Raw genomic sequence first — 14444 nt, 5'->3', positions numbered from 1 at the left:
GCACCAGCCAGCTCTCCAGCCAGGGTGAATAAATCTCCTCTCTCTTGCTGTAAAGCACTGGCACTGGAAAGATAGACTTCTTGCAAGGCACAGTGACTCCAAGTGCAAGACTTAATAAAGAACCCTTTTGTAAAGCATTTCTCCTCACAGTGTCTGAACCTAACTGGCTTAATTCTTTGCCAGTTCAGAAAGGTTGCTCTTCAGGCTCACTCCCCTGGAAATAAGCAGTGATGTTAAGAAACATGATGTTTTGACTTCACATGGGCTATGTGAACTGTCAATTCCACTGAATGGAAGTTGTGAATACCATCAGGCTGCTTTTGTAACTTCAGGTGCACTTTAAAGACAGCTCTCTTTTACACCTCAAACGTGTACCATTTCCAATACGTGAAATGGTTGAAAAGAAAGCTATCACGTTTCAAGAAACTAATCTGTGTAATATTGTATATCTTGTAAACTCAATCTAATGTTTAACAGTGGGATCCAAAGCTCCCAGCATGTGTGTATGATTCTGCACTGGCTTAGTCTTTCACAGCAAGCTTTTAGAACATTATTGAAAATGATCACACTAGTGAAACAAGGGGATGCTTGGGGAGTTCGTGGGAAGCAGTAGTACTGTTTTCTTAGTCAAAATATTTGAACTGATGCAAGGCTTTTTTAAACGTGTAGATTTAAGTCTGTTTTTTCAACATGGAGATATCAGGTACTCTAATTTTTTTTTCAAAATTTATTTTATTTCATAACTAATTTGAAATCTTGGTTACAAATTAATTAATTGGCCTTAATTGAGTGCTTAAAATTTCAACATTCCTCATCTTCACTATTTTTAAGTTGACAGTAACTTGCAGTGTTTCTTATTTGGAGAGCTTGGTTACCTCAACAGAACTCACAGACTTGCTTTTCACAACTGCTGTTCACATCTGGCTTTGATCCCAGGGGAAGGACACTACAACTCCCTAAATGGGAGTTAAATGGGTTTGGGGGATTTTTAAGCTTTTTAAGTGAGACCTTTAATATACTGTTTTCTCTGTATCATCATACTAAGTCTTACTAACAGTCTAATAGCTTGGAGAAATTAAAACAAAAGCTTTTACTTCGCTACGAACTAAATATATGGGTTTTAGTCAAATATCTTACTACTTTGCCTAAATACTGAGTTATGTACTGATAAAGATGAGTTGTGTGACTTACTTGAAAGATCCCAAAGCATAATATGCCTACAAAGGATAATTCTAGACAGTATTTTTTTTAAATCTCAAGAGAGCAGTCTATGCTTAACTAACTTAACTAATACTTTCTCAGTAGACTTTACATACTTGTTCTTCTATGTGACTCTTTAGTTGCAGGCAGATGATTTAAATGAGACAGGTGTAGATCCACATGATCACAAGTGTATTGAAAGCATTTTCATGATGTTTTGTGAAATTCCAATCTGTTGCCTGCCTGCCACCTACTAATTTAGTCACATCTTAGTAATTTTCCATTTAGATTCCATCAAGCCCCTGGATAAAAACCCTTGGGAAGATGACTATAGTTGGAAAACAACCAAAGCTTTTGAATGTCAGAAATTGAGTTAAGGTCAAGTAGAATGTCAGTTTGGTTTCAGCCATGTAATCGTTGCACCAAATTCCTGCAAGTTTTCTGTAGAAACAGTTGCAGGAGTGCTAAAGATTGGCAGAAATACTACCTGGCTTGCAAGAAGAATGTAGTGGAATACAAACTCATCTGAACATGTGGTCCTCCATGAAACATCCTGTTCTTAAAGAAGAGTTAAGTATGCAGTAAAACAGTGTAGCAGATGAATTTTTTGGAAAAGTAGATTATTTTTTCATCATCCAGTTAGCCCAATTAATATTTTTTGTATGTGGATTGACTGTTATTAGAGCTGAATTTCTTACTGATATTAATTATAGTTAAATATGTAATATTCTTGAAAATTCAACATTGAGCTCATCCTATTCGTGTTGAAACTGGTAAATTTTAATTGGAGACTGCAAATTTTAACTTTAACCTTCAATTTTTAAAAAATCACCTGATTTCACTCTGATGTGCAAGAATAACAGTAGACGAAAAAAGCTGTAACAAAGCACTCATCACTGAAATCCTTTTCTACGGATTTATGCTTCCCAGTGCCTGCCTTTTGTGAAAGGAGGAACAAACTGAGTCTGGCTGTGTGGTTGGTTGGTTTTGTTTTTGTAAGTTCTAGGCAATATTAGCCATCAGGATGATGTGCAGATTAATGCAGGTGTATGTACTGGGTATCGATTCCAGTGGAGAGGATATCTTTAAATGTACAAATGCATTTCACAGTTCAGTTTTTTTTTTTTCATGCAATCATTTCTGTATGCCAGAAAAATCTTCTGGAATGTAACTGTTTGGATTTGGATCCACTCATTTTCATTTAACAACTCTAAAAATTAAGGAGTTGTCAACAAGTCCCAGAATTTAATCTAGTAAAAACTAAAGTAAGGCAAAGTAAAACTGTTGTTGCTAGAGGTGACCAAGATGAAGACCTCTAATCTGAAATGCAAGAATAGCAGTGGCATTGACAGAATCTTCCTAAAGAGCATAATAGATGATAAAAAACAAACCTAGTAAAATAGTGATTAAACTTTGGTTGCTTGCTCTGAAGCACTTCGTCAGAATGTCTGTTGTTGCCAATTTATTAGTGGTGCTTTCAGGGCAAGATCCAAATTAGCTTTTGTTTATATAAAGGAGCTGCATACCTCTGTCAGGCTTCCTGGACACTTCTTTGTAATGACTGTCCTTTAACTTGCAGAACAGAAGTCCCTGCCTGTGCTACTACTGGATGTTAGCGAATCTACACGGTACATCCAGTAACAAAGTCATTAGAGGTCAATAAGGTAGCTTGTTTGAGGTAGGTTCATCTGGGATAGGTAGCACTTCACCTGTGCTACTCTGGTAGTTGTGAAAGGACATAAAATCTACTACTTTATTGGGAAAACAAGATACCCCATAGATTAGATGGCAGGACTAGAAGAGCAGTTTCCTAGAGAATCTTAAGCACTAGGGATGAAATATGGTATCATATTTGTTCACAGGCAGCAACCCTGTAGAGAGTAAATGTGTGAAAGCAAATTTTAATTAGATTTTAATTGCTTAAGAGAGCCGAGAGCTATAAATATGAAAGTTATGCTTCTTCAGTCTTGCTCGGAGCATCTAGGACCTTTAAATGTTACTTTATGCTAGAAGTCAGTTTTAAAAAAGAACTGATATTGGTGTTCTCCATATTGTTGGATGCTCAAGAGTTCGGGTATGGTATTTGGGGCGTGCTGATCTGGATGGATGGATTATTGCAAATCGAGTTAGGTACTCATGAGATTCTCTACAGTGTACTGGGATAAGTAGAGTAAATCAAAGTAGAGAACTTATACTTCATATTTCCTGTAAGTGTAAGTGAATAAGAATTCAGAGAAAATGATGGGAAGCTGAATTTGTATGCAATTTGTACTTGAGTGGTGTATGTTTGGTGAAAAATGGCTGAAAACGTTCACGGGAGAAGTGTGTGAGGCAAGAAGTAAAATGGTGACTCTGCAGGAGCGATGGTAAGGGCTGTATTGATGAAGTTAGGATGCAGAACCTGTGGAGTACGGGAAGAAAAATAGGTTCTGCAAACAAATGTGTGCTGTAAATATCTTGGTACTGCTATTGACAGAATAAATTAGGAAAGGATCATTTCCTTCCTCCACTGCTTTCCCGGCATGCCCATAACCACCCTGGATTTTCTGTCAACTGACCAATTCCCTTTCCTGTAACCGTGATTACCTGCTAGCGTGATGTTGGTCCAGCTATATCTGGGCTTTCACTGGACCTCCGTCTTTAGTCTTCTTGGTATAAAATAAGTGGTCAAAACAGCTGCCTTAGAGACTAGATGGATTACTTGGTATTGCTAGGTTTAATTTCATAGTAGGTTGGTTGTCTAGATTTACAACCCACTGAAAAGGTAAATTAAAATACAAGTTGAAGTAATTATGGTCTGGCCTATGCCTGAAATTCGAAGTCCTACCTTCAGAAGTGAAATTATAAAATAGTGTCTTGTTCACAATTATTTACTAAAATGGGCACTTTTTTTTCAGGATACTGTAATATGGAAAAGATCTGAATAAAAGCAGGAAATACCTACTTTCAAGTTCTAATATACTATATAATATACCATAGCACTTGCAATTTTTAAGCTACCAGTAATGTCTTCTCCAGCTCTGTTTTGAACTGGTTGTTAGGATGTGAAGGTTTAGCAAATATTTCTTCCTCTTCCTCATCCTCTTCCATTATCCCCAAGATTATAACAGGCAGGTAATTTCTGACATAGAAAGACTGATTTAATGCCTATAAAGCATCTGTTCTAATCAATTAGAAGGTGAATGAAGTATATCTATGCATCTTTTTTGGAATTTCAGAGCCTAGCTCTTCATTTGTAGCGTGTCCATATTTGCATACACTTTGTGCTGTAGCATGCTGTGGGCTGTACTGATTTTTCTACATTTTATTTTCAAAAAAAATTCTGAATTTTCAGTGCTAACTCCAAATCTGAGGCACTGTTTGGACAATCTGATTCCCATTGTGAGACCAGCCTTGTCCTCTTTAATCAGTACAGACTAGAAACACCAGATCTTTGTACAAGCCTACTTGGCCTCTGTAGTCTCTCCTGTGTTCTTAGAGAACTTTTCTGATGACAACCAGGCTTGTTTTCTCCCCAGGTGGTAATTAGTTGAGGGGGGACATTGATAATTTATTATTTGGAGACTTCTTGAACTGCAATTATTCTTTCCTATGGAGTGATGGAGGCTGTCCAAAACTGTCAAAAGTCATGAGAACACTTTGTGATACGATGAAGATGGTACAGTACTCTTAGGAACAAAAATAAACAGAGCAGCATGAAGTGTTCCTGTTTTAACTACATCTTAAATTATGTTTACTAAAACATAAAAAGAGCAGCCTAGTTTCAAAGCACCAACTGACTTGTTTTTTTTTTTTTACTGATTTCTAACAAAGATGTAGAAAAACATTTTGCAGATTTTTGGTGAATAAATACATTTTCAATCATGGTCTCCAAAACTTAAATTATATTTTAACTGTATGAATTAATTCGCAGTTCTTAAAATGAAAGGCTAACTGTAGACCTTAGATATGCTACAAAGTCAGCTAGTCAACAGCTTATAACAGCCTTGAGCTAAGGATCCAGTAGTATACCAGCCAGTACAAAGGAAGTTATTACTAAACTTTAATCAAGTTCCCTATTCTTTTCACAGAAATCATCTTGGAACTTAGGGAAAAAACAGCAGAAATGGTTTGAGTAGGAGTTCAGCTGGAAGTACTGATTCTTCAATATATGGCAGGGCTATAAGGTAGCTAAGCTAGAGAAGAAACTTGGTTAAGGGTGTCTGTCTTGATGTAGCTATGGTTTTGGTACTAAGCGTACATACAGCTTGTGGGTATGGTGGTAAATTTCCTGGGGCTATTAAGATTTTTGTTGTTCCCTCTAAATTTAGTTAGGTTTTGTTTTCAGTCCAGGGAATCTTTTCAGGGAGCGTATTCAGCGTAGAGTTGATTCAACTCTTTTTTCTTTTTTTGAGAGGAAATTCTCACGCTTGTTTGCTTCTTGAATTAGTACCTTAACAAAAATAACAATCTGGAAGTGCAGTGTGCGTGTTGCCCGTTTGGACTGCAGTGTAAAATGAAATCACTTGTAAATTAGTATTTTGGTGAAGGAAGACCCAGAGAGAAATAAATTAGTGTTTTGGGGAACTTAAACCTTCCAGAGCTAGTGGCTTATATAGAATTTAGTTCTAGCATCCAAACTTTCACTTAATTGTGTTATGTTCAGGTAGCTTTATTAATCCATAGCTGAAACTGCATAATTTCAGTTCCCTTTTTAATGCTGAGATGTATGAGTGCTTTGTAAGTGTTCAAGTTCTGCTTCTTTAGAGCTACATATATTGCTGCTTAGATATGGTAAATGAGTGTTACTGCAGAAAAGTAATCAAGCTAGAACATTTGATCAAGCTAAAACCTTTTACATTTGTCATTAGAATTTCTTAAAGTGAAGTACTAATTAAAATTTAAGCACTTCATAGCTTTATATTAGCAAGAACTGGCTGAAGCTTTCGCACATGGCTTTCAGGACTGTGCTGCTTGAAGGCAGTGCGTTGGGAGCTTTCAGAGAAGCTGTGCTCAGGCGTAGTGTGTCGTGCTGGATCAAAGATTTTCAAGTCTTAATAGTGAGCAGAATCGCTAATTTGTTACCAGAGAGAGGGAGGCAAGCAAGATGTTAATTTCCTCTCAGAACTGGTAAAGGGGTGCCAAAGCTTGAAAATATATATTTGTATATATTGAGCTTGCACTGGCAGGATTCTTTTGTAATGTAAAGGTAGGATGCTGTAGCACTTGGATAAACCATATACAGTGATCCACAAAATACTGATCTTACTGTAGTTAGTTTTCTCTCAAATGTGGAGTACTTTTGCTTGCAACCTTGCTGTTGGAATTAGCTTCTAGAAAATAGTTTTAGTTTAATTTGCTCTGCACACCCAAGCAACTTTGAGAACTTAGTAAATTATTTAAATTGCCTTGCTCTTGCTGATTTCCCTTCCAAGATGCATTGTTGTGGGTATCAGAAATCATAAAGGTTCCTTATTCCTGAAGATTGAAATAGTGGTGTTCAAGGGTGTATTAGGATCAATATTTAAAATTCCAGCATTTGCTTTGTCCTTTCTGTCTTAACGTGGAGTATAGGGTTTACCTTTTTATGTTTTGACGGATGTGCAGTGTTAGTTGTAAAGACTTTTATTTATTTATTTTTATTTTTTATTTTTATTTTTTTTGGTGGGTGAGAGGGGAGGTATGGGGTATCTTCAGCATGGCATTTTTTCAAACATTTTTCATGTGCTTAGGTGCATCCAAGCAGAAGTCAAGTTCCCTGCAGGTAGCAGATAAGGACCTACTGCCACCTTTTCACCCATACCAGCCTTTGGAATGCATAGTAGAAGAGACTGAAGGCAAGCTGAATGAACTTGGACAGAGAATTAGTGCTATTGAAAAAGCACAACTTAAATCATTGGAATTAATTCAAGGTGAACCTTTAAATAAAGATAAGATTGAAGAACTTAAAAAGAACAGAGAAGAACAAGTACAGAAGAAGAAGAAAATATTGAAGGAGCTACAGAAGGTGGAAAGGCAGTTGCAGATGAAAACACAACAGCAGTTTACCAAAGAATATTTGGAGACCAAAGGTCAGACAGACACACCACTTCCCCTGCAGCAGCAGTGCCCACTTACAGGGGTCTTCCCAGAAGTGGAAGCTGATAAGGGTCTGCCAGAGGATAACTTTTCAGGGTTACCTCAGGTTGACACAATTTTGTCAAAAGATGATGAGCAACAACAGTCACCACCACCTGCTGAACAAATAGATTTTGTCCCTATCCAGCCTTTGCCAGCACTGCAATGTAATTTTTCTGGTAATTTAGGCTATAATGGGACAGAGTCTCTTGAACTTCAGAAAGCAATAGGTAATCAGCAGAATATAGGACAGCAGCAGCAAATTGCTGGGCAGGGACTGTTAGTTCAAGAACCAGACGGATTAATGGTTGCCACTCCAGCACAGACGCTTACCGACACTCTTGATGACCTAATAGCAGGTGGGTTAAGAAATATACCTCTTTTTGCATTAATTTGTGTGCTCAGTTTCCCTTTCTCTCCTTCCCTCCAAAAATATCTTGGGCTTTTCCAGTTTGGGAGTACTTGCTCATGCATAAAGTTCCTGATTAATCTATTAATTTTAACATTGACTTCCAATTCTAATGTGAGACTTTAAAAAAAAAAAAAAGTCTTTTTCCAAACCACAAAACATCCTGTACTGGTGCCCTGTTTGTTTATTTTTTTTAGACCTTTCGGCCTTTTTTTTTTTTCTGTGCTACTTTAAAGCTACGTCAAAAAGCCTAATCATGAGTTACTTGTAGTGCCCACTAGGAGATCTGAGAATGTGACAGCTTTTTTTGTCTTCTGTAGAATTTTCCATATAGGCTTATACCACAGAGGATATATTTAGTGTACTAGTCATCTCCAGAAAAATACAAACAATTGTCACTTGTATTGACAAATGTATCCCTCTCCATTCTGCTGGAAATGCTGCTACAGTTTGAACGCAATCTGGAATCTGTGCACAGCCATTGAGTTCTGTAATGGCTTGTGTTTTCGGAGTATGTTCTAAACTGGGATCCTTACACGGGAATATCTGCTTGTTAGACGTAACATGGCAAAAAAACAGTCCTGTTATCTGGATGAAAAGAAAAAAAAAACAAAAGCACTCTTCCATTTGTTAATAACTACATGGAGCAGAACTGAAGGTCCCGCCCAGTGCGTTGTGTGAGTCCCGGTGTGGAGCAAATAGGTATCGTTTTTGTTGACTTCATTTCATACGTTTTACTAGGATTTGCGTTTACTGCTGGAGTTACAGAATCACAGAGAAGTTCGGATTGGAAGAGGGGGCCTTAAGGATCATCTTAATTCCACCCCCACCCTGTCGTGCGATTCCACCAGACCAAGTTTCTTAATTTTCACCCCCACCCTGTCCCAACTCCCACCAGGCCAAGTTTCTCAAAGCCCCATCCAACCTTAAATGCTTACAGGGATGGGGCATCCACAGCTTCTCAGGGCAGCCTATGCCAGTGCCTCACCACCCTCTGAGTGAAAAATTTCTTCCTAATATCTCATCTAAATTTACCATTTTTTAGTTCTAAATGTATGCAGGGCATAGCCAATGTTGATTGGTCAGTTTTTTGTTTTTTTTTTTTTTTAATTCAGTGTTTTTCAGCTTTTCTTTGCACCTTGTCTGCCCTTAAGCCCTTATTTTCCTGTCTTTTTTATTTTTCCTCTTCATAGTCACTGCCTTCTCCTCTGAAGTTCATTTCAAGGTTTTAGAAATGTGTGGTAAGACTTGCTAGCAGTTTCTGTGAACTTTCAGAATGGTAATTGCCACAATTGAGCTCATGCATGTCAAGGCTAACTACAACTTTGCAGCCTTGCCTGGAAACCACAGTAGATCAAATAGCTGTGATGTTTTGTATCAGCTGCATTCAGCTATGTAGTTTTAATTCAAAGACATCTTCTTGTGTTTGTTTTTTTTGAGTATCAGGTGTTCTTCAATATACTCAGATAACTTGAAAGCAAAAATGCAATTGGATTGTTCTCAAAGCATTACTCAAGATTTGAAACTGCAGTGTGCAAGGAGGAAATTTTGGATGTATAATGCAAAGCAACCAACAAGAACTTAATCTTTGCAATGGTTACTGTGCAGAGTTTACCATCTGGCACAAAACCATGTGGTGTACAACTCTTAAAGGTTAGCAGCTGTGCATTATATTCAAAATACTCTGTGCACACAGACCAAAAACTTGTTACAGTCAGCTGAGTCAGCTCCACTAATTTTGTTTCAGATGTATTACTACCAAAATACTTGTAAGTGACTTGTCAATGATATTGGCATTGTGCCCTGTGACGAAATCTACCTTGCTTTGCTTTTTCATTTCCAGATAGCATAAGAAAATGAAATATACTTAACTGTATGCTCGGGGAGTTGGGGGGAGAAGGGGGGGAGGGGGAAATATTGATCAGGAAAATAAATTTTTATCTTAAAAAAAAAAAAAACACACACAATTTTGAATAGAAATAGTTTGACTCAAGGACCTTTAACAGTAGATGTGCTAGTTCCTGTTGTTTCATTTTCTGATCTGTTTACTGCTTTTGTGAAGTAAATCTCATTTCAAAAACTATGTGCAGATAGAGCACACTTCTAAAAATGATTAGATGCAGTGTGCTTACAGATGCACATCAAGGAAACCTTAACTATCCTAATTCTAGATGCTCCTGCAAAAAAAATACTGATGTTGCTTTAGGTAAATTCATAAATTTGTTTTAAAAACAAAACATCAGGAGATATTTAGATTGTTTTACACAGAATGGATTTTTTTTAAATGAGCACAATGAGCAAAAACTATGTGTAAATCATAGTCCTCCTAAACTCAAGTGTGTGTTTATTTAAAAACAATGTAAATCTACCTAATCTTACATGTAATTCTTTGATCTGTATTTAAAACAAACCTGATCATTCTCCACAAATTTGTTGATTAGTCGTTAATTTTGTAAAGCAATTTTGAGCAGAAAACGTGATGAAAACTGTGTGCGTACTATAGATGCTGGTTAAAATTGTTAAAGGGGTGGGTGTCTGGTGTCTGGGAAGTCTGTCTCCATGAGAAGACTCCTGTTCTCCCTCTGACTGAGGATTTGGTGTGCCTGTGAGATACCTCCCTTGATTACTGTGCCACTGGTGGAACTACGTTAACGGTGGTGAGTGACACTTGATTTAGAAGAGGTGTGAACATTTTTTTTATTCCTGTTGAGTATCCAGTTTGTATCAAGTCTACTTTAGAAGAACAGAAAGTTCAAATCAGCTTTTTGTGCCCTCTGCACTGAAATGACATATTGTTGCTCTTATCAGTGGTAATGTAAAAAAGGCAAACTTCTCAAAGCTTCAGGTCTGGCTATTTGTTTATAGGGAAGGACATAGATTTCTACAAAACCCCAAATCTTCCTTTTGCTAAGTAACTTTGTTTGACAACCTACACAGAGTATTTCTCTTGTCAGCTAGTAGAATAGCTACTAAGGGCTGAGATGACTGCTGGTAAGGTACAAGGTATTGAAAAGTAACAGGTAATTGCTGGTAGGTGTTTATACCTGAGTCTCCTCATTCATAAAGCTGATCAACCTGCACCTGAGCTATGCAGAACTGAGCAATATTTGGGAAGTCAGGTAAAACCTAAAAACAAAGCAACTCTTCTTGTCTCTTCATGTTTGGTTATAATGGAAATTCAGATATGCTGAAGTAAAAACTTTACAACTAATTTCTAATTCTATCTTTGAAGGTGTGATCTTTAGTCAAAATTGTAATTGGGTCTGCAGAAGAGATACATGAATGTAGCACAGTTTAGAGTGGGAAAACAATCATTTGGATCACATCTTCCAGTATAAGAGCCCATTTTTGACTTAATTTTCATTACTTGGTACAATTTTTTTTAAAAGCTTCTTGCCTTGCATTGTTGGAGTTTCATTGCTGTGCATATTGCACATTTGCCTTAGTAAATTTCTTAGGTGGCAGTAGCTGAATTGATACTTTCTTGCTTTTTATTTGTTTGTCTATTGAAGATGAAGGATTTTCTTTTGCTACTACATTTGGTCTGTAGCTAGAATATTCAGGATTCCTGCTTGTACTGAGCTGTGGTTCTTTTTTTGGGGGATAGCATACTTTTTTTTGAGATATCATACTATCTGCCTCTCCTCCTGGGAGTTCTGGTTTGTATACTTACATTCCAGATGTTTTAAGACACTTTCTTAAATTTTATTTGGTTCTGAAATTCTGGTTGTGGTTGGTTATCCAGAACTGGATTTTTTTTAGCATAACTATTTTAAAGGTGTGAAATCTGGTATATTATTTTTAGGATTGCATTTTGGAGTAGTACAGTTTACTAGGATAATGTGGAGTGAGAATTGTGATTCATAGAACGAGATGCTGCAATATGCAGAAGAATTGTTCTCTTTGTCCTGCAAACACCAGTCCCTTTGAGGAAGGCAGAGCTGAAATACAAGTCCCCTGCTCATGACTTTACATGTTCGTGGCATAACAATTATTATGCATATTCTCCTTCAGATTACAGCTGTGGTCACCTCTAAAAGCTGTTTGCTTAAGTTTGTGCCAACACCTTGAGTTGTACCAAGACAAAATACGAAGTTCTTGCTTCCATTTTTTTTTAACTCATGCTCCTTGTGGTTTACTTACTTTCCCGTAACTTTGGGAAATAGCCATCCGTGTTTATTTGAGAATAAACAAAGGCTTCACCCTGGTGCAAAGGAAGTCTCTTTGGAAAATTGCATGCCCTTCTTAAAACGTGGGGAAAATGGATTTTGACATTGTCATTTAAGGGTTGGACCTAGTAGAAAAAAGTTTTTGGTTTAAATTTAAGTCTACAGAAGCATCCAAAACTTTTGTCACGAAATAAGCGTTTTATCATGACCTGAGGTCCATATTGTGAAAATTGATTTCAACTTATTCTTTAATCAATGCCTGGCTATCATTGTTCATGGGCATCCTTTCACGTGGAAAGATGAAACAGTTGCTCGGTAGGAAGCAAGCTGCATTTTGAAAAGCTTTGTCTTAAAGATGAAAGCAACACGTTTTTCAAGTCCATCAGAAATTCCAGAGTGAGGCTTGACGCTTGGAGTCCCTGGAAGTGATCTTCCCTTTGATCACTTGTTTTGTATTCTCCAAGCAGTCTTTCCCCTGGAAGCAACGTGATTCACCTCCTTCCCTCACGCTGCTGTACTCCTACAGGTGTCCTTGTAGGACTCCCGATTCCTGAGAGGAGGAATTGCTGTGATCTGCATCGGGTGCGGTGTTGCTGCTACTTCAGAAGACTGTACTCTAGTTGTTGGTATTGGAAATACAACTTGCTAAAAATCAGTCATTTTGGAATTTATCCTCAATTTCCCTCTGGTCCTTCAGGCAGACGATGGGATTCTTGCAGAGGTCTGACAGAGCTGGGCCTGGCCAGGGAAGGGGATGGAGAGCTGCTTCTGCCATTCATAGGAAGGGTTGTGAAGATGCCTTGGAGACTTTGTTGCGAGATGATCCTTGGAGTTAAAAATCTCTATATTCTGTAACCTTTCTAATTCGCTGAACTGAAACATCTGCCTGAAACTGGAGGCAGAAGTTCTCAGATGGGTTTTAGTTCGCAGAGCACAAAGCACGCTGGCGTGTCCCTTAGGCTGATCTGAAGCCTGACAGCCATTCTGAGGAAGTAAAAAATACACTTCAGGGAAAAAGAAATCCTGCCGTTTTGTTGACACAGCAGTTAACAGGGAAGGATTAATCACTGCATAATGTAGGACTCCTGTTAGATGGTATTTTAAAGAAGAGGTTGGGGTGTCAGTAATGTGCAGGGTTTGTGTTTTGCTGCCTGTGGTGCATTCTCTCACACTTGACGTTCTTACTGTGTAAGCAAAATGCTTAAAGCATGCTCATATCTCAAACATGTGATGAAAATCTAAAGTATGCAGGAAATAGTGTGACACTTCCAGTTACGGTTGTGAAATACAGAGAATTGGGTGAATCTCACAGCGACATTAAATGCATTTCATTAACAAGTCTTAAAGTGGCTCAAGTGGAGTCCCTCCGCGTGCACCTGCTTTGTATGTCTCACATGCATACGTTTTTAGATGCCATCTGTAGCTGCAAGACCTGAAAGCATTGAGTCAGTATCTTGTTTGATTTAAAGTAAAATCAGTCCTTAACAGGGTGATTCGGTGTTTCGTGTTTTAGAAGGAATAATCTTTAGAAATCCAGGTAATATCTTGCACTCCAGTGCTTTGAGGGAGAACATAATTGTATTGCACGAATTCTCATCTGCTGCTCTAAGCAGTAATCCATAGGAAGCAGATGAAGTGTGGCAACTTGGAAACCTCTAAGGCAAACCTGGTTTGTTCGGGAAGGTTGTAAGGGAAGCAGAGCTGGGGATGCAGGTAGAATATCTTGCTGCTGAAATGTTGTGGCCGAATGTTAATGCTTGTTTGTGACCATGGACCAAGGAGAACGCTTTAATTAAAGTAGCATTTAAAATTACAGTGGAAAATGGTAACTTCCCGCAGTTTGTGTTACCCCTATCCCCGTGCATTCATGCTTTCTCTCTTTCTGAACACGTGTAAGCTGAGCTATCTACAACCTACTCCAGTCTGCATTTCCTTGTCACGTGCAGTTGTGTATGAATAGGCTTCATGAGTGGTATTAGAAGCCACATGGAGGATTTTTCTAAGACTTTTCTACCTACACTGTTTTTGTATGAATAATTATGGATATGCAAGAGGAATCATGAAGGCTGAACTATTTAAGCACAGTTATTGGGAGAATTTTGCAGAAGTTCCTCTAACAATACACAGATGTGAGTTTATCCTTCGTGTCCCCTTGCCACTTGAAATGTTTGAGCAGAAGCGGGTAACTGCACCGCGTATTCCTTACCTGCAGTTGTTAATGTTTTCCATTAGTTGTTTGCTCCGGGAATACTCCAAAGCAGTATTTATATTGGAATAAGTAAAGCTAATGAAATATTGCATCTAAAGAGGATTCTATACTCTGCAGTATAGAAACTTGGTATTCCTGCAGCACAAGTTACTTGTCAAATACAGATGTTACGTTAATATGACTGTAAAGTGTAAGTGAAGTGCACTAGTGGTTAGTGCATCAGACCTTCCTGACAAGAAATCCCAGCTGAGAGCCTTGATTTGAGTTCCCCTTGTAGTCCCAAAGCTGGAAAAAACAGGGGAACCTTGAAGAAAATAGGGAGGCTTGTAGCTTCTATGGCTTGTGTAGTCTTTTAGCTGAG

The 14444-nt window shown here is 37.9% G+C and overlaps 1 protein-coding gene across 15 annotated transcripts in view; it reads left to right on the top strand.

The window, feature by feature from the left end:
* Positions 1-14444, top strand: part of ANKHD1 (ankyrin repeat and KH domain containing 1) — a 114017-nt gene that overhangs the window by 69131 nt on the left and 30442 nt on the right. For 13 of the 15 annotated variants that reach the window (XM_068698634.1, XM_068698629.1, XM_068698630.1 and 10 more), the window contains one exon: positions 6912-7655. The exons of the other annotated variants lie outside the window; for them this stretch is intronic. In XM_068698634.1, the coding sequence (XP_068554735.1) occupies positions 6912-7655 (744 nt within the window). The remainder of the gene's footprint in view (positions 1-6911; positions 7656-14444) is intronic. 15 annotated transcript variants of the gene reach the window in all.

The sequence above is a fragment of the Anas acuta genome, chromosome 14 (assembly GCF_963932015.1).
Source record: "Anas acuta chromosome 14, bAnaAcu1.1, whole genome shotgun sequence".
NCBI lineage: Eukaryota > Metazoa > Chordata > Aves > Anseriformes > Anatidae > Anas > Anas acuta.
This window is presented reverse-complemented; position numbering and strand designations above follow the sequence as displayed.